Source organism: Sorex araneus, chromosome 4, assembly GCF_027595985.1.
Source record: "Sorex araneus isolate mSorAra2 chromosome 4, mSorAra2.pri, whole genome shotgun sequence".
Taxonomy (NCBI): Eukaryota; Metazoa; Chordata; class Mammalia; order Eulipotyphla; family Soricidae; genus Sorex; species Sorex araneus.
The window spans coordinates 210,086,499-210,106,824 of NC_073305.1; the positions used below are offsets into that span (position 1 = coordinate 210,086,499).

The 20,326-nt window shown below is 48.6% G+C and overlaps 1 protein-coding gene and 1 non-coding gene across 3 annotated transcripts in view; both read left to right on the forward strand.

The window, feature by feature from the left end:
- EEF2K (eukaryotic elongation factor 2 kinase) overlaps positions 1 to 10,277 on the forward strand; it is a 51,169-nt gene extending 40,892 nt beyond the window's left edge. For both annotated transcript variants that reach the window (XM_055136411.1, XM_055136410.1), the window contains 3 exons: positions 285 to 409; positions 1,937 to 2,115; positions 5,617 to 10,277. In XM_055136411.1, coding sequence (XP_054992386.1) covers positions 285 to 409; positions 1,937 to 2,115; positions 5,617 to 5,726 — 414 coding nt within the window. In that variant the 3' untranslated portion in view covers positions 5,727 to 10,277. The remainder of the gene's footprint in view (positions 1 to 284; positions 410 to 1,936; positions 2,116 to 5,616) is intronic.
- Positions 3,177 to 3,279, forward strand: LOC129404564 (U6 spliceosomal RNA). The gene has a single exon (XR_008629958.1). It is a non-coding gene; the product is annotated as a U6 spliceosomal RNA (small nuclear RNA).
- Positions 10,278 to 20,326: the final 10,049 nt, after the last annotated feature.

Below are 20,326 nucleotides of genomic sequence, written 5' to 3' on the forward strand. Positions count from 1 at the left end.
TTTAGGGAGATAGGACAGTAGACGGCAGGTAGGGCATTTGCCTTGTAAGTGGCTGACCCGGCTTTGATCCCTGGTACCTTTAGGATCCCCGGAGCTGTCCGGGAGTGATCCCTGAGTGCAGAGCTAGGAGTAAGCCCTGAGCATCGCTGGGTGTGGCCCCCGAGCAAAACATAAGACAAACACAAAATATGGGTTCTGAAGAGGGGGATAAGGGTAATTTGTGGCAACCCTCGAGGGCTGGCCTAATTTCTCTCTCTCTCCCCATCCTGGGTTTGCCTTGGCAGGAGACGGAAGAGAATAAGACCAAAGGTTTTGACTACTTACTGAAGGCGGCTGAAGCCGGCGACCGGCAGTCTATGATCCTGGTGGCGCGCGCTTTCGACACGGGCCAGAACCTGGGCCCAGACAGGTACCGCAGCCTTGCCCCTGAGCTGGGCTTCAGCCACGGAGCCCCCTGTACCAGTCCACTGGTCATGGGCCAAGTAGTTCACTCGCGCCCACCCCTGTTTCTTCATTAGGTGGAAGGCATTGTGTCCTGGGTCTCAGAGAGAGTGTGGCGGGGAGGAGGATTTGTGTTGCGTGTAGCAGACCTGGGTTCAAGCGCTGGGTCCTCAGGGCTGGAGCAATAGCACAGCGGGGAGGGCATTTGCCTTGCACGTGGTCGACCTGGGTTCGATTCCCAGCATCCCATAGGGCCCCCTGAGCACCGCCAGGAGTAATTCCTGAGTGCAGAGCCAGGAGTAACCCCTGTGCATCGCCGGGTGTGATGCAAAAAAAAAAAAAAACAAGCGCTGGCTCCTCATAGAGCTCCTCGTGCCCTGCCAGGAGTGACCCCTGAGCACAGAGCAGGAGTGACCCCTGAGCACTGCTGTGTGTGGCCCCCCAAAAGAAATAAATAAGTGAAAATATGCTGCTTTTATCTGCTGGAAGATGTCTGAATTACACTGACTTTGTGAGGGAATGCTTCTTGGCTGCTGTCTCGTGATATGGGCTGGAGAGACAGCACAGTGGGTAGAACACTTGCCTTGCATGTGGCCGACCCAGGTTCATATCCTGTACGTATCCAGCCTGGCAAAATGTGGGGCCGATGTGACTCTCCACTGCCAGAACTGAGAAGAGAGTCAGCTCTCCGTCCTTCTTTTGTTTGTTCTGGGGAGCCACACGTGACAGTGCTCAGAGCTTACTCCTGGCTCTGTGCACTCAGGGATCATACATTCATACATGTGTTTGCTCTTCAAGCCCATGTTCTCCCTGGAACATGTATCTCTCCTGCCTGTCTCTATGTCTCCTTGCCTGTGTTTGGAGAAGCCATGCTCTAACTCTTGAACATGTACTTTCTCTCCTTCCTCCCTCCCTCCACACCTTTTTAAATAAATTTCATGCAGGGGCTGGAGCAGTAGTACAGCAGGCGGGATGCTTGCCTTGCATCTGGCCAACCCAGGTTCAATCCCCGGCATCTCAAATGGTTCCCCAAGCACCTCCAGGAGTGATTCCTGAATGCAGAGCCAGGAGCAACCCCTCAGTGAGCAATGCCACACTGAGCACTACCAGTGTGGCCCCCAAATAAACAAAAAAATGTTAAAGTTTCATTCAACAAAACTTTCTTGCTTCACTTTAAAAAATAATGAGTTATGGAGGCTGGAGTGATAGCACAGCAGGTAGGGTGTTTGCCTTGCACGTGGCCGACCCGGGTTCAATTCCCAGCACCCCATATGGTCCGCCGAGCACCGCCAGGAGTAATTTCTGAGTGTGGAGCCAGAAGTAACCTCTGAGCATCGCCGGGTGTGACCCAAAAAGCAACATAATAAAAAAAATAAAATAAAAATAATGAGTTATGAACACGTGAGAATGTGATAGCCTTTTGGCTCTCCTCCTTCTGCCTGCCTTATTGCCATGGTAACCCGCTCTCTCCCCCTCCCCCCCACATCCTGGCAAGGTCCCGGGACTGGCGAGAAGCTCTCCATTGGTACCACACTGCCCTGGAGACGACCGACTGTGATGAAGGTGGCGAGTACGACGGGATGCAAGACGAGCCCCGGCACGCCCTGCTGGCCAGGGAGGCAGCAATGCTGTCTACTGGGGGCTGCGGGCTGCAGAAAGACGCCCAGAAGTCAGGTAGGACCTGGCAGACCTTCCCCTGCCAGGGCCAGGGACGGGGAGGGACATCAGTCCTGTCCATGGGGAACTGTGGCAGGATACAGAGCTGATGGGACCAGAGAGCTGGTACAGCCAGGAGTGCACGAGCCTTGCATGCACTGACCGGGGTTCGAACCCCAGCACCTCATATGGTCCCTAGAGCACTGCCAAGAGTGATCCTTGAGCACAGAGCCAGGAGTAAGCCCAGAGCACGGTCGCATGTGGCTCCCCAAAACAAACGAAAGAGGGATGTAGAGCTGAGTCTTTTTCAGTCCTGGCTATGGGGAGTCACTCTGGCCCCATATTTTGCCAGACTGGATAAGTACAGGGTGCTGGCTTGCCTGGAGAAGTGGGGTGCCGGGGGCGGGGGTGGAGCTGGCATGCAGGCGGCCATTTTCTTTATTTTTCTTGAAGGGGGTGCTTTTAGGGTCACATCTGGCGATGCACGGGGATTACTCCTGGCTCTGCTCTCAGGAATTACTCCTGGCGGTGCTTGGGGGACCATATGGGATGCTGGGAATCGAACCGGAGTCGGCTGCATGCAAGGCAAATGCCCTACCTGCTGTGTTATCACTCCAGCCCCCCATTTTCATTTTAATGGGTATATACTAGGATGATTTTTGTTTTATGATTTAAAAATTTGAGCTAAAGTTTTTTTTTTCCCCCTATTTTTGTTGTCAGGGAGTTCGGGGCCACACCCATAGGGTGCTCAGGGTGCCAGAATTGAAGGGGAGGGAGAATCAGCCCCACCATGGTCAGCCATAAATGATGCAAGTGCCTTAACCCTTTCACTCTCTCACTGGCTTTGAGCTGACATTTTTCAGAGCAGAAATTTCACCATTAAAAAATATACAACTTGGGGCCAGAGTGATAGTAAAGCAAGTAAGGTTGCATGCAGCCAATCCAGGTTCAATCCCTGGCACCCCTTATGGTCCCCTGAGCTCTGCCAGGAGTGATTTCTGAGTGCAGAGCCAGAAGTAATGTCTGAGCATTGCCACGTGTGACCCAAAACTAAAAAAAATTAAAAATCACAATTCAGTGTTCTCTTTGGCAGTGCCATTACTAAAATTGGAACTATACAGAGAAGATTCTCATGGCCCCTGCAAAGGTGACATGCAAATTCATCACAACTTCCATATTTTTTAGCAGCTGTGCCTGGTCTATTTTTGAACCTAGGAAGAAGATAAGTGGCTATTTTTTTCCTAACTGAAATAATTGTATTGCCTACTCACTCTTTATTGCTGTCCTTTGGTACTAAAAAAAAAATTGCATTTTTAAAAGAGCTGAACTAAAATGAAAAGAATGGGGGCCGGAGCAATAGCACAGGGGGTAGGGCGTTTGCCTTGCACACGGCCGACCTGGGTTCGATCCCCGGCATCCCATATGGTCCCCCAAGCACCGCCAGGAGCAATTCCTGAGTGCAAAGCCAGGAGTAACCCCTGAGCATCACTGGGTGTGACCCAAAAAGCAAAAAATAAATAAATAAATAAATAAAATAAAAAATAAAATGAAAAGAATGTATGAATTTTTAAAAACATACCATTCCAGTGGACCAGAGCAATAGAGCAGTGGCTAGGGCACATGCCTTGCATGTAGCCGACCCAAGTTTGATCCCCAGTATCCCATAGGATTCCCCATGCACTGCCAGGAGTAATTCCTGAGTGCAGAGCAGGAGTAACCCCTAAACACCTGTGGCTCCAAAACCAAAACAAGGTGCATCCTGAGACTGGAGAGATAGTATAGTGGGTGAGGGCATTTGCCTTGCATGCAGCCCACCTGGGTTTTATAATCGGCAGCTCAGGTGGTTTCCTGAGCTCTTCCAGGAGTGATCCCTGAGTGCAGAGCCAGGAGCAACCCCTGAGCCTGGTCGACTACATCGAGTGTAGTCGAAAATGTCACTGTCACTGTCATCCCGTTGCTCATCGATTTGTTCGAGCGGGCACCAGTAACATCTCTCATTGAGAGACTTATTGTTTCTGTTTTTGGCATATCCAATACGCACGAGTAGCTTGCCAGGCTCTGCCGCGTGGGTTCGATACTCTCGGTAGCTTGCTGGGCTCTCCGAGAGGGGCGGAGGAATCGAACACGGGTCGGCCGCGTGAAAGGCGAAAGCCCAACAGCTATTGCTCCAGCCCAGTCGAAAAAGTTAAAAAAAAAAAGTACAATCCAATGTGTTCTGTATAATCCAGTGTGTTCATTAGATTCACAATGTGGAAATAGAATCCACCCCTGTCTAATTCCAGAAAGTTCCCATCAACAACCACCCCCACTCCCACCCCCACCCCACCCCTGCCCCACCCCACCCTGCCCGTGCCAATAAACCCCAGTTGCTATCCCGAGGTCCTCTGGGCTTTCTGCCCATGGGTTTGCCTGCCCTGGACACTTCCCATCAATTGACTCGTGTGCTGTGAGCCCCTTCTTTCACTCAGTATAAGGTGTCCATGATGTAGCAGGTATCGCCAAACCCATCCAGACTAAGTAAAGGGAGAGGGATGAGGAGTTGGGAATCTTTTTACTTGTTTGTTTGCTTTGGGGGCCACACCCAGCACTGCTCAGAGCTTACCCCTGGTAGGGCTTGGGGAACAGATTGGGTGCCAGGGATCCGATGCTGGTGGACTGCAGGCAAGGCAGTTGCACTACCTGTCCTTGAGTTGGGAATCTTTTTTTTTTTCAATTTTTATATATTCTATTTTCATAAAGTAGTTCGCAATAGTTCATTACAGATAATATTCAAACACCAATCCCACCACCGAGCACCTTCCCACCACAATAAGAGGGAAGTGTGTGTGAAGGTTGTTGTATTTCATTCTGGAGCCATTTAAGCCCATATATAAGAGAATACAAACAAGTATGTTAAAACCAAACAAAGGTGTCCTACTTTTGGTATGTAAGTGGGCTAGAGTATGAGCGGTCAGGTGGCTGCGTGCTCCAGGACATTCTGCGGGCTCTCTTCCGGGAGCTTTGGCGTATAGTCTCTGGATCTTGGCTGTTGATGAGATTCCATGGCTCCGGGGCAGTTTGTGGATGTCACTGCCAAGCTACTGGAAAACTGGGGAGCTGGGGGAAGGAGGCCCAGTCCTGATCTGAGCAGGCTTGGAGATCTCAGTCACGGGTACTGCATATCTGAGTTTTTCTGCCAGTTCTCTCTTGGGTGAGGTTCATACCCTCTTGAATGAGGCTCGTCCCCTCTTAGGTGAGGCTCATCTGAGCATGTGGAGAGTGGCCTTGGGCATGGCGGTGGTTGGGTTCTGGAGGTTTCTGCTGCCAGGGCTTTGCTTGGGGCAGGAAGGGAAAACTCAACCCCCCCACCCCCACCTCCGAGGTACCCCGGTGAAGACAGCCTGGTGCGAGATCAGGGAATTTGGCTGGAGTTGGGAATCTGAAGGAAATCTCGGGGTACTGTTTCCCAAGGAGGGATGGGTCCCCGGGCTGGCCAGACAAGTGGCTCACTTCGCCAAGCTCCTGCTCGCTTCTTTTCAGGTGACCTGTACACGCAGGCAGCAGAGGCTGCGATGGAAGCCATGAAGGGCCGGCTGGCCAACCAGTACTACCAGAAGGCGGAGGAGGCCTGGGCCCAGATGGAGGAGTAACTGGCCAGCAGGGCTACTGCCTGCTGGGCCCAAGCCGCAGGCAAGGAGGAGGCAGAAGAAGAAAGACTGAGTTACCGACTGGGTTTGTGGTGGGGGACAGAATTTTTATTTTTTCTTTTTGGGTCACACCCGGCAATGCTCAGGGGTTACTCCTGGCTCTGCCCTCAGGAATTACTCCTGGCAGTGCTCGGTGGACCATCTGGGGTGCTGGGGATCAAACTCAGGTCGCTGTACTATCGCTCCGGCCTCAGGACTGAATTTTTTAGTGTGTTTTAAATTGACTTTTGTATCTCTCTTCTTTTGTGCTTTTTCGTGACTATTATTTTACTCTTGAAAACGTCTTTGCTACCAGCAAAGACACTTCTGCTGTCCTCAAGGACAGTATTTGGGGGAGAAGGGAATTGAAAACCCAGGCTAAGGGAAATCAACGCATCATTCTGAGCTTTTGTTTTCATGAGATGCAAAAAAAAAAAAAAAAGAGTACTTTCTTGGATGGAAGAAAAAAAATCAGGGATTTTTCTCCCCATCTTTTCCTCCTGGACTTAAAATTTTGGGTTCACAGAATCCTGCTTCCTGAGTTGGGGGAACGTTGTCTATGTGCTCCCTCGCTCTCTACGTATTACAAGTGCAAAGTCAGTTTCCGGGGGCCTTGGGGAGGAAGGTTGCTCGACATCTTTCTCCATGGAGTGGACAATACTCTGGAGAATGTTCCCCAACCTTCCAGACGTCACAGTGGCCAACTTCTGTGCTGAAGCAGCGCCCTCGCAGACTTGGTTTCCGGTTGCACACGGCTCCTACCTCCTATCCCACCAGCATCCATGCATAATGGATCCCCTCTCCAAACGCGACTGTGTCTGAGGACAGTGGCTTGGCATCTTGGCTCCTGGCTCCCAAGCGATGGCTCGGATTCCACGGTGACTGAAGGGACACTTGCTCAACAGTTCTGTTCTCTCAGCATCTGCTGTTCTCACAGAGCGCCTCGCCCCCAGTCTTGCCTCTCTCAGCTTAAAGCCGGGCAGAATTTCTCATCCTCTGTCGCAGGATGCATGCAGCTGCTGGCCCAGGAGATTTAGGTAAACACAGTGGGTAGGGCGTTTGCCTTGCACGCGGCCGACCCCGGTTCAATTCCTCTGTCCCTCTCGGAGAGCCCGGCAAGTTACCGAGAGTATCCCGCCCGCATGGCAGAGCCTGGCAAGCTCCCCGTGGCGTATTCAATATGCCAAAAGCAGTAACAACAAGTCTCACAATGGAGACGTTACTGGTGCCCGCTCGAGCAAATCGATGAACAACAGGATGACAGTGCTGCAGTGCTATAGTTGTCAAGTCAGAGGGCAAGAACAATCAGCACTCATTAATTTCAGGAGTTTCCCCCAGGGTTATGGTTATTTGTTTGTAATGAGCTTTCCCTTAAAAGAATGTTAGACGGGTTGTTATTGTATGATTTTAGGTGCTGTTTTAGTTTGCTGCAGTTACAGTCTGCTTTGATCACCCCCTGTACACACCCCAGAAGTCTCCGCTTTTTTGGGGTTTTGGGGTCACACCCGGCAATGTTCAGGGGTTCCTCCTGACTTTGCACTGAGGAATTCCTCCTGGCAGTGTTTGGGAGGCCATATGGGGGGGTGCCAGAGATTGAGCCCAGGTCAGTCGCATGCAAGGCAAGCGCCGTATCCACTGACTATTGCTCTGCCCCGTAGCCGTCTTCCCTTTAAAAACAGAAAAGTCAAAACAGTCCAAAGAAGATGTTATCTGGGCCGTCAGTGTTAAGCCCTGTGGAGTTATGAACCTGGATAAACATCAGGTTCCAAAGTTCAGCATGCGCCCTGGAAAGAAAACCAAGTTGACTCAAAACTACCCTTGAAAAATTCTTTAGATTGCCTGAATTGCAAAATATCCCTTGAGATTTCTGGACACATTACAGCTACTTTCCTTAAGGTGCTGGAGCCATCCTTGTGGGCACCAAATCAAGTACGTGGCTGCCATGATGATCTCTGTGTTTGAAACCAGTGCAAATAGCCAAGTCACGTATTGAATGTAAGTTAGGAACAACTCCATGGCCACAGTCCTTTCGAAGGATCAAGCCTCCTACAGTCCCTACCTAGGCAAGGGTTATTCAGTCAGCCTCCTCTCTCTCTCTCTCTCTCTCTCTCTCTGAGACTTTATTATGCAAATCATTTGCTACTGGATCACCCCTGATTTCTTTCATATATGTCAGAGCTGTGATTTCACACAAGGATGACAAACTTTTCTGCTCAGGTGTTCTTTCTTTTCTTTCTTTTTTTTTTTTTTTCTTTTCTTTTCTTTTGGAGCCACACTCAGGGATGCTCAGGGGTTACTCCTGGCCGTGCTCAAGGAATGCCAGGGATTAAACCCAGGTCGGGTGAGTGCAAGGCAAACACCCTCCCTGCTGGACTATGGCTCGAGCCCATGGGCAGACTTTTGTAAAGGGCCTGATAGTAAATATTTTAGGCTTTGTGGCACCGTTCAGCAGGGGCAGTGCAGCACCTGCTGGCAGTCCAGAGAGGAATGGGGTTGGTGATCAAATAGAGCTTTGTTGCTGAAGGAGGCTCAAAACCTAAAAATCAACTAGCAAGAAAGACAAATGCCCTGCCTGGGCTCAAGTGTGCCGACCCCGCTGTCCAATCCTTGAATGTGGGCTACTACATAAGGTCCTAGAGGCAAGAATGGGCTCCCATTGGGGCCAGAGTGATCAAAGAGCGGGTTGGGCATTTGTCTTGCACACTGCTGACCCGGGGTTTGGTCCCCAGCATCCCATGTGGTCCCTCCAGCACTGAAAGTTACCCCTCCCCACCCCCCTACCCCCGCACTGCCAGGAGTGATTCCTGAATGCAGAGCCAGGAGTAATCCCTGAGCATTACCAGGTGTGACCCAAAAAAAGAAAAAAAAAAGAAAATGATAAAGAATGGTCTCTGAGTGATCTGAGAGGTGAGCATCTCTCAGATGCTTAAAAGCATAGTGCCTGGGCCCAGGGTGGGCTGGGTCAGCTTGTAGACAAACAGAAAGGGACCCCCCACTGTCTGTGGATTCCACCTGCCAGTGCAAGAGCCCTTGTCTGTATTGGCCTGAGCTGCCACTGCTGCAGTTCCACCCACCCACGTGGCCTTTACGTCCGCGGGCCACCACCCTCTCCTCCAGGAGGCCCGGAGGCCTGCACGGAGCTAAGCAAGTGCTTCTTTCAGGGCCCCCGAGAGTAAAGGGGGTTCAGGATGTTGAGATCTTTTTCTCAATGAGCAGAACTAATTCCCTTGACCAATTTGAGTTGTGAGCGGGGCACCTTCTTTTTTTTTTTTTTGCTTTTTGGGTCACACCCGGCACGATGCACAGGGGTCACTCCTGGCTCATGCACTCAGGAATTACTCCTGGTGGTGCTCAGGGGACCATATGGGATGCTGGGAATCGAACCTGGGTCAGCCTCGTACGAGGTAAATGCCCTACCCGCTGTGCTATCACCCCAGCCCCAGCAGGGCACCTTCTTATCCCTCAAATGCTGGACACACGGAGCAAACAAACAAACAAAAAAAACATCCCAGGACATTCCCCCAAGTGTAAGAAGCTGGCGCGGGTTCAAGAGACAGCAGAGAGGAGGTCATCTATCAGAGATGAAGGGACCAGGGCCCTGCAGGTAGACACTACCCCCTCTTCCCCCGCCTGGAGCCCCATATTGAAGACTGATGTTCTAGAAGATTCTGGGACAGTGGTTTAAAGTTAAACTGGAGGAGGAAAGGGGGATTAGGGGCTAAAGAGACAGTTTAGCGGGGAAGGAACTTGCCTTGCAGCAGTCAACCCAAGTTCGATCCCCAGCATCTCATCTGGTCTCCAGAGCACCGCCAGGAGTAATTCCTGAGTGCAGAGCCAGAAGTAACCCCTGAGCATTGCCAGGTGTGGCCTCCCCCAAAAACAAACCAAACCAAACAACAATAATCTGGAGGTTAGTGTTCCTTTCTGTTTGGCTACAGGCAGAGAAACACAAAGCAGTTTTCCCAGAGAGTAATAGTACCCTAACCAGTTCTCAGCCTTTTCCTGCCCTCTTCACACCTTGTTTCCTTTCTGTCACATTTCTGGCCTACCTTTTGGCCCCAAATCTCATGCTCTGTCCCCCCCCAACTCCCCTGTATTTATGTCATTCACCTGTGGCCCCCTTAGGATGTCCTGGGAGCCCACAGGAGGCCATAATGTTGCCCTAAACCCCAACTCACCCGAGGTCCTGCAGGAATGAATCAAGCCAAGCTAAACCCTCACATTTTAGCAACTTCTTTTTCCTTCTATGCCTGCATTTCGGTCTACACTTTGACACATCAATAAATGTTTACAGGAATCGATACAGCTTGGGAGAGGGAGAGGGGATCAAATATGCATATTCTCACGTGGATTTGTACCTCATCCCTGGGTTTCTAGCCTTCGAGGCAACCATTTAGTCCAGATCAATTAGACACTGGGTGGACCCCAGGGAAGCACCCCACCAATTTGCCTTACAGTTTTATTTTTGCATATGTATGCGTTTCATTTGTCCTTCCAAATAAAGTGGTTTTGTTCTTTCTGCTCTCAAATTGAAATATTACATGGCAACCAACAAGGGACATGGCTGGCTGCAGATCCAGGTGAAAGAAAAGTGGGCCCCCAGGGGTCTAGTTTCTGATTTTTCAAGAGCTTCAAGAAATTGGATTTTTTTAATGCAAGGTCTCCTGTTTTAATATTTTAAAAAATTGTAATTTTCAGAAAGTCTTTTAGACATGGTTCATAAACCATCCACCTGCTTTAAATAAAGTATGAACCTCTTTTTTTTTGTGGGGGGAGGGTGAGCTTGGGCCATACCTGGCAATGCTCAGGAATTACTCGTGTGTTTGTTCTCAGGGATCCATCTTGGCTGTGATGGGGTACCCGACAGGCGGCCCAGATTGAACCCAGGTCGGCCGTGTGCAAGGCAAGCACTGAACCTGCTGTACTGCCACTCTCCTCTCTCTCTCTCTCTTCTCTCTTTCCCTCTCCCTCTCTCTCCTTCTCTCTCTCTCTCTCTCTCTCTCTCTCTCTCTCTCTCTCACTCACTCACTCTTGCTCTTACCAATAAAACAGAAAGGATAATCTTTGTGATTCGAGGGGCAGGAGCAATAGTACAGCAGGGAGAGCATTATTTGCCTTGCACACACGCAGCCAACCGGGTTTGATCTCCAGTACCCCATATAGTCCCCCAAGCACTGCCAGGAGTAATTCCTGAGTGCAGATCCTGGAATAACCCCTGAGCATCGCTGGGTGTAACCCCAAAAGCAAAAATAAATAAAAATAAATAACTTTACAGTTAGAGTTGTCATCCAGTCAAGTAAAACAATGCAGGTCATAGAGACTTTGGGGCTGGAGAGACAGTACGGGGGTTAAGGCACATGCCTGGCTCTGGTTCAGTTCCAGATACCACATGTGCTCTCCCGAGTACTGTGGGATGTGACCCCAAAACAAAAGCTAACTAAACACGCTTTGTGGCCCAGAGCCACAGTACAGACCTGGGTTCAGTCCCCAGCACCACATATGGTTCCTCAAGCACAGAACCAGGAGTGTTCCCTGAGCACAGAACCAGGAGTCAGCTCCGAGTACCTCTGTTTGTGGCCCAATAAACAGAACAAAATAAATATGCTTTGTAATACAAAGCTTAAGAAAAATAATATGGGCCCCACACCCAGCAATGTTCAGGGGTCACTCCTGGATCACACTCAGGTATTACTCCTGGGGCTGGAGTGATAGTACAGCGGGGAGGGCATTTGCCTTGCACGTGGCCAACCCAGGTTTGATTCCCAGCATCCCATAGGGTCCCCCAAGCACCACCAGGAGTAATTCCTGAGTGCAGAGCCAGGAGTACCCCTGAGCATCACCAGGCATGACCCAAAAAAACACACACACACAAAAGGAATTACTCCTGGTGGCGCTCATGGGATCCTATAGGATGCCAGGATCTAAGCTGGGTCAGATACATGCAGGCAAGTGCCTACCTATTGGACTATATCTCTGGCCCCAAAGCTAAAGAAAATCTTACTTGGGAATGGAGAGATAGCTCGAGGGCTCAGTGCATACTTTCTACATGTGGGAGACCCGTGTTTGATCCCCAACACCATAAGGTCCCCTGAGTATGGCTGGAATGACCCTTGAATACAAACCGGGAGTAGTCTGAAAGCACCATGTGGTGTGTCTCACTCCCCCCTCCCCCCATGCCCCTGAAAAAAGCAAAGAAACAAATGTGGTTGGTTCCATCCATGGATGAAGTATGAGGCTGTGAGTTGGGTCCTCAGCACCGCCTCATACTCTGAGTGTGACCCTCCACCCCAGCCCTGCTGTTTAGAATCTCCTGGTGCCACAAGAAAATGTGTGACTTCCAGCATCTCTCAGTCAAGTGTGTCAAGTGTGTGTGAGTATCACAATCACGGGAGCCCTGGGTGGTAATAGCCTCAAAGGGAAAGGAGTGTTGCGGGATGCAGAGGGGCGGGGGGAGGGGGAAGAGGGTGCAGAAAATCGTGGCTACTGGTGTAATAATTTGATTTCAAACTAATTGGTGGTTTTGGAAGGTATGTCTGTAGTGTTGGGGAGCAGACTCACAACAGGGTACATGTAAAACATGCATTCTATCATTAAGCTACATTGCTAGCCTTCACATAAAAATATTAAGAAATTTGATCATAAGGGACCTGGGTGACAGTTTGGGTGCCTGGAAGAATCCCGGTTCAGTCTCCAGTATTGCAGGGTCCCCTGAGCACCACTGGGAGTAGCGCAATAAAAAAAATTAAGAGAATTAAGGGGGGAAAATGTCACAGGGCTGGAGCAATAGTGCAGTGGGCGCTTACCACGCATGCGATTCACCCAGGTTCGATCCTGGACACCCAGGAGTGATCCCTGACAGCAGAGCCAGGAGTAAGCACTGAGCACCACCAGGTATGCCCCTCCCAACCCCCCCAATAAAAAGAATAAAAAGGTCCGGAGAGAGAGTATAGAGGCTGAGGTGCGTGTCTTGCGTTTGGCCAATCCAGTTCTGTCTTAACATCACCAATCCCTGAGCACCACCAGGAGAGATCCCTGAGCACCTCCAAGAGTGATTCCTGAACTCAGTGACAAGAGTAAGCCCTGAGGACTGCTGGGTGTGGCCCAAAAGCAAACTAGCAAAAATGAATTTTTAAGGAAAAAAAATGAAATTTGAACATTAGCCTAACTATGTATAATAGAATAATTACACATAGGATTGCCTCTTAAGTGCCCATTAAAGTGACAGAAAAAGACATTTTCTTAATGGTGCAAGTCCCCATCAAGGAAGAGGTGGCAAAACTTTAGGAGCATGTGGTTGATGCGCTATTTTGGAATTAGACCCAGAATCTGAGGTTAGAAGTGAGGCAACCTGAGAAACAATCTAGTTTTCATCATCGAAGAATCCCCAGAAGGCTGACGGTTGGCACTAGGAACTTCCAGACAGAAATCAAATGGGGTGAGTTGAAATATGATTAAAACACCCCAGGCCTGGAGAGCAAGTATAGTATAAGCATACACACATACTCTCCCTCCCTCTTTCTCCCCTCTCCCCTTCTTTCTGATAGAAAGCATTTACCTGGCTTAAGGTTTGCATGCTGAAGCCCTAGGGCTATTTTTGTTTGGTTGTTTTTGTTTGTTAGCTCATTTCTGGGCCACATCCAGTAATGCTCAGGGGTTACTCCTGGCTCTGAGCTCAGGAATTACTCCTGGCAGTGCTTAGGGGACCATATGGGAAGTTGAGGATTGAACCTGGGCTGGCTGCATGCAAAGCAGATGCCCTACTCACTGTACTATCTTCCCAGCCCCTGAAGGCCCAATTTGATCCCCCAAGAACCAAGATGAGGGTCACGCCTGAAAACCATGAGGTGAGCCCCTCAAACAACCAAGAGATAAAGCATCAGGTGGGTAGAGCCACTGCCAACTGTGGGTAGCCAGCCAGCTGCCTCTGCCTTACCCAGCAGAAACACAGCCAGCACAGAGTAAGAACATGCCTACTGTAAGGAGGAGGTCAGGCAGGAATTTCTGTATTGAAGGAGGGACCGTTCCCGCTGTCTCTCCCTGCTATGGTCCAGGCATCAGCAACCTAACTAGGACCCTCTGGCAAAAGGCAGGTACTTGGAGAAATGTCTAAAATATCTGAGCATCCTAAGACAAGAGACTTGCTGGTACTTGCCCCGGAAGATGCAGGCTAGACAGAATACCCCAGAGACAGCCACTCAGTTCCCCAAGAAACTCCCCTACACACAGAAACTCCTGAAAAATTCACACTTCTGAACTTTGACAAGTCAATCTCAGATTCACTGCCATTTTATTGTTGTTGGAGTTTTGGGGTCATACCCCGGGATGTTCAGGAACAACTCCTGTCTCAGTGCTCAGGGGGTCACTCTTGACAGTGCTCGGGTCTGTGAGTGCTGGGAATCAAACCCCAGCTTCCTGCATGTAAAGTGTGTGCTAAGCTTGTTGAACTATCTCTATGGCCTCAGCCTAAGATTCACACGGAAGGGAAGCACTCAGGGAACAATAGGAGAAAGCATCTTGGAGGAAATACTGAGCGAAAAGGAAAACATAAATGAGTAACTGGGTAAAATAAGGCATCCATGGAAAGAGGACAAGATGCAAATGTAAAACTTTACGTGTTGAAGAGCGCTGGCAAATAGAACATGCTCTTATGAAAAATGAGTGCCTTTAGAGAAAGGTTAGAAAATAAAGTTGAGGAAGACGGCGGGAAGTGCAATAACAACAGCAAAAAGAAATCCTAGGGGCTGGAGCGGGTAGAGCATTTGCCTTGCACGCGGCTAACCTGGGTTTGATTCCCAGCATCCCATATGGTCCCCTGAGCACTGCCGGGAGTTAATTCCTGAGTGCATGAGCCAGGAGTAACCCCTGTGCATTGCCGGGTGTGACCCAAAAAGCCAAAAAAAAAAAAAAAAAAAGAAAGAAAGAAATCCTAGGCACCAGAGGAGCGGTCAGTGTGGGGGCTGCACACGTGTTCCGTGGTAGAACAGTCAAAACCGCTCGTTATCTTTGCTTGGTGGAGAAATTAGCTAAGAACTGTCTATGATTGGGGCCAGAGGGATAGTACAGCTGGCAGGGCGCTTGCCTTGCACAAAGTTGACTGGGGTTTGATCCCAGGCATCCCACATGGTCTCCTGAGCACTGCCAGGAGTAATTTCCTGAGTGTAGAGCCAAGAGTAAGCCTTGAGCACCACAGAGTGTGGTCTCAAAACAATAAATAAATAACAGAGCAGTCTAGGGCCAGAGCGATAGCACAGCGGGTAGGGCGTTTGCCTTGCACTCGGCCGACCCGGGTTCGATCCCCTGCATCCCATATAGTCCCCCAAGCACCGCCAGGAGTAATTCTTGAGTGCAACGCCAAGGGTAACCCCTGAGCATTGCTGGGTGTGACCCCCCCCCAAAAAAAAAGCTCTGTGAACATTTTGACTCTGAAATAAGCACCTTAGAATTCTGGTTCTAGGAGCCAGAAAGGTACCACAGGGGCTAAGTCACTTGCCTAGTATGCAGCAGACATGAGTTTGTCTCCAACTCTGCATGTGGCCCCCTGAGCACTACCAGGAGTGATTCCTCAGGAGTAAGCCCTACCTAAGCAACACTGGGTGTGGCCCCCAAACTACACACACAATATACACACACACAAATAAAATTATAGACTGCTCTTTTTTTTTTCTTTTTGGGTCACACCCAGTGATGCTCAGGGGTTACTCCATCAAGTACCCAGAATAACCAACAAAATCATCCCATGCCAAGATTTATCTACATGAAATTTTAGGAGCATCCAAGATAAGGGAAGACCCTAGAAGCTTCCAATAGGAAAAAAAAAATCCAAGCAAAGGATCAGGAACATTAGAAGTTGGAAGATGAGCCTTCTTAATTCTAGCGAATTTTTGTTTGTTTTTTTGAGCTATGCCTGCAGGTGCTCAGAGTTTACTCCTGGCTCTGCAGTCAGATATCACTCCTGCAAGCTAGGGGAAACCATATGAGATGCGGGATATTGTTGACCCCAGGTTAGCTGTGCATAGGGCAAACACCCTACCCAATATATGATCACTTCAACTCTGGGAGAATACTTTTTTAACCTAGAATTACATATCCATACTTTCAATCAAGTACAAGATATGGAATAAATATATTTCCACAGATGTCACTGTATCACTGTCACTGTATCACTGTCATCCCATTGCTCATCGATTTACTTGAGCAGGCACCAGTAATGTCTCCATTGTGAGACTTGTTGTTACTGTTTTTGGCATATCGAATATGCCATGGGGAGCTTGCCAGGCTCTGCCGTGTCCAGAGATGTAAATTCTTAAAAAAAAAAAAAAAAAAAAAAAGGAAGAGACTCAAGGAAGAGAGTTAGCCAAGGTGGAGGGGTCCTGTGAGGGACAGGGTTATTTCTCAACAGTAGAATGGGATCTCCTGAAGGAGCACAAAGTTGGATCTCTTGCTGAAGGAGTTGATCTTGGTGAGGAAATGAGAAGAAATGTGTAGGATCCTGAAGAAGAAGATGCTGGGCCATCCAACATGGCCGCCTTGCCATGAGCCTGTCCAGAAGCTGAGGGAGGGACGTCTTCATGAAGCAGAAACAAGGTGCTGGAGAGGGGGTTCGGGCATTGAGGCTCATGCCTTGCACCCTGGAGACCCTGGTTTAATTCCCTGCACCATCAGGCCAGAGCACAGAGCCAGGAGTAAGCTCAGAGCTGACTCGCTTACACACACACACACACACACACACACACACACACACACACACACACACACACACACACACACACACAGAAGCTGAAGTGATTGGATGCCCCTTAACTCCATGGAAGGAATTATGGACAGTCTGCTGTCGAATTAGTGATGAATTCATAGAAACCAGGTAATATTTAAATTTTATTTATTTGTTTTAGTTATTTTGTGTTTTGAGCCACACCTCAATTACTTTTGATTCTGCACTCAGGGATCACTCTTGGAAGGGTTTGGGGAATCATATGGGGTACCAGGGATAGAACCCCAGTTGGCAGTGTGCAAGTCCTACCGTTGTACTATTGCTTCCGCCCCAAAGTTAATGATTAACTCTAATGCAAAAAATTTCTCACTTAAAAGGAAAAATAGTCACTTTTGAGTACATAGCCAAGCCCAAGATCTCACTAATTCCTTAATATCTTAATTAAAGTCTTTAATTTTCTTAGTAGTAAATTAAAGTATTTACTATAGGATTTAAAATTTTTACTAACTTTAGAGAAATTAATATCTACTAATCCCTTGAGCAAATTGGTGAGCAACAGGATGATAGTGACAGTGACAGTGGCGATAATTACCCAAATGAAATTTCATTATGACTCTTTGAAGAGGGTAAAAGAGGATATTTATGTCAAGGGGGAATTAAAATGAAGGGGAAAAAAAACTCCAGCATAAGCCTGTTTTTTAGATGCAGGGATGACATAGAATCAGGTAAAAGTTGGGGTGAGGGTGGAATAGGGATGATATGTATACTTGTTATTTTTATAACAAGTCTTGTAAATGCATGGAAGAATTTGATAAAATGATCAAACTGAATGAAAGTCTTATATTCTAGTTGTTTTAAAATAACTTGAATTTACTAGGTTAACTCACACTAGTAGTTAACCTTTTTGAGCATCTACTGTGGTTTTTTGTCTCAAGACAACATTAATTTTTTAAAAAAGTTCTTGTTATTTTTCTGTTTTGTTTTGTTTTGTTTTGCAGAGACATGGGGACACACCCAACTGTGGTCAGGGCTTACTCCTAGTTCTTTGCTCAAGGATCACTCTTTGCAGGTTCTGGGGATCTTATGTGGTACTGGGGATCAAACCTGGGTCAGTCACATCCAAAGCAAGCACTTTACCCTCTATACTATTTTTCTAGCCTGACAATTTCAGCCTTTAAAGGCACAGAGAAAATAAAAAAAGGCGCGTAGAACGATGCACCATTGTTGTCTATAAGGGAGAAAATCCTGATAGTCGACTATATGGTATTGATATTAAGATGCAGGTCAATTTAATTCTGATTTAATTAAAATTTTAATTTTGGTTTTCGGGTAACACCTGGCAGTGCTCGCTCCTGGCTCGGCATTCAATCATCACTCCTGGTACACTGCGGGACCATATGGGCCACCAGGGATTGAACCCAAGTCTGCTGGTCAAAGTGCAGGGCAAGTACCCTACCTTTTGTACTATCGCTCTGGCACCTTGAGGGCCAGTTTTAGAGACAGTAAAACATGAGAACTGTGTATCTTGAAAACAGTGATATATGGGGGCTGGAGCGATAGCATAGCGGGGAGGGCATTTGCTTTGCACGCGGCCAACCCGGGTTTGATTCCCAGCATCCCATATGGTCCCCTGAGCACCGCCAGGAGTAATTCCTGAGTGCAGAACCAGGAGGAACCCCTGTGCATCGCTGGGTGTGACCCAAAAAGCAAAAAAAACCAAAACAGTGATATATGGGTTTATTAGATTCTGGAGTGGGCACATGTATCTCTAACCCTGCCACAAATCTGGGAATCACTGTGACCATTTTACAGGTGAAAAAAAAAAAGAGGCTTGAAAGGACACCCCTCATCTCCAAAACATTTGCTGGGAACGCTTTCATTAATCAAGATGGGAAAAGAGCGGTTCAGACATCAGCTACCTTTCTAGGCCAATAGAGATCAAGTAAACTGATGATGTGGAGTGGGGGGTGGGGCGGAGGCTATTCTGGGTCACGTGGGGGCGAAGCTGAAACGATGGGAATGACAGAAGGCGCCACCAGCGGCGGCTCGGGAGGCTAAATTTGGTTCAGCGAGAAATCCCGGCTGGCAGGATGCAGACGGGAAAGAGCCAGGAACAGAACAGGCCGACAGATGGGCTGTTGGGCGTGTTGCAGAACCAGATTCTCAGCTCAGATCTGCGATCTTAGGGGGTCTCTGGGCGGCCGCAGGGTAAGGCGGCGGCCGCCGGCCAGAATAATCCTAGTTCCCGGGGATGTCCCAGCTCTCCGTCCAGTGAGACATCTGCCCCAGCCCAGTGCCATGGGCGACTCCTTCCCCAGGACCTGCTTCCTTCGGGGGAAGGGCTGCGGCGCTCGAGGAGGGGCGGGTGGCCTCCTTGATTGCAGGTGATCAGTTTCAGTGAAGAAGCCAGCGGTGGGACAAGGTAGTACTTTCTAGAAAGGAAAGTAAACATGCAAAGAATCTGGCCCCAGAAAGGGAGCGACCGTAGTAAACGTAGGAGTGTTGAAGCAGAGGTTTAGCGTAACCTGGAACTTGCCTCATTGGCCCGATTGTTAATTGAGCTACATCTTTGGGTCCTCTGAATCAGATTTTTAGGAGACAGCACAGGATTGGCCTAATTTGGGTCTTGTACCCGCCCCCTTATGCTTTGATGGACAGTTTGACAGTTCCTCCAAGACCAACAGCCTAGAGGAGAGTTTTCTCAGGAAAAGCGACCATAGAAATGGTTTCCTTCCCGGAGAGAAAGTATTCCCTTAGAGGGGAAGAGGAAAAGGGCCCGGAAGATTAGAGGACAGTGTTAGAAGAAAATTATTCTTGATGATTTTGTTGCCAGACTATGACAAAATTGCTTTCTAAACTTGGGGGCAAGTATAAACCCTCTGGAAAGCGAATTCAGTGATTTATACTTGGTTGAAACTTTATTTTTAATTACGGTGTCACTCACATAGAATACATTTCAATATTAGTGCACAACTTGGTGGGTGTTAGGACATTGGCAGCCTGCCCAGAAAATTCCCTTTGGCCGCCCTCCAGGGATAGACCCCCCACACACACCCTTATCCTACTCTACACAAAACTCACATTTCTGACTTTCTCTCTCTCTCTTTTTTTTTTTTCCTTTTTGGCAGTGCACAGGGGTTACTCCTGGCTCATGCACTCAGGAATTACTCCTGGTGGTGCTCAGGGGACCATACGGGATGCTGGGAATCAAACCTGGGTCAGCCGCATGCAAGGCAAATGCCCTATCCGCTGTGCTATCACTCCAGCCCTCTCTCTGTCTCTCTCTTACTAGAGACATTTTATTTGATTTATTTTACACTGAGGGGAACTGAGTTTATTTTATTTTAATTTGGTGGGAGAGAGAGGGGTTAGGCTACACCAAGCAGTGCTGAAGGAATATTCCTGCCCCCAGCAGGACCATGTGTGGTACCAGGGACTCAACCAGGGTCAGTAGGACGCAAGGAAGGCCTTTATATCTACACTAGCTCTCCCACCGGGTAGAAACATTTCAAAAAAAAAAACAAAACAAAATAAAACAAAACAAGCTGTGGCTAAATAATTGCTACATGAGGTGGAAGAGAATGTTTAAAGTTCATACACTCTGGATGGAGTGAAAGACAATGGGATGGGTAGAACCTTTTTCCCAGGCCAAATGTCCATGCTATTAAATTTCAGAAGAAATGTGTTTCAGCATTTGCTGAGGAATGTTCATTTCTTCCCAGAAGAAAGTTCCTTCGGAGGGGCTGGAGAGATAAGAGAGCAGGTAGGGCTTTTAGCTAGCAGGTAGCCAACCTGGGTTTGATCCCTAGCATCCCATATGGTTCCCACCGGGAGTAATTCCTGAGTGCATGAG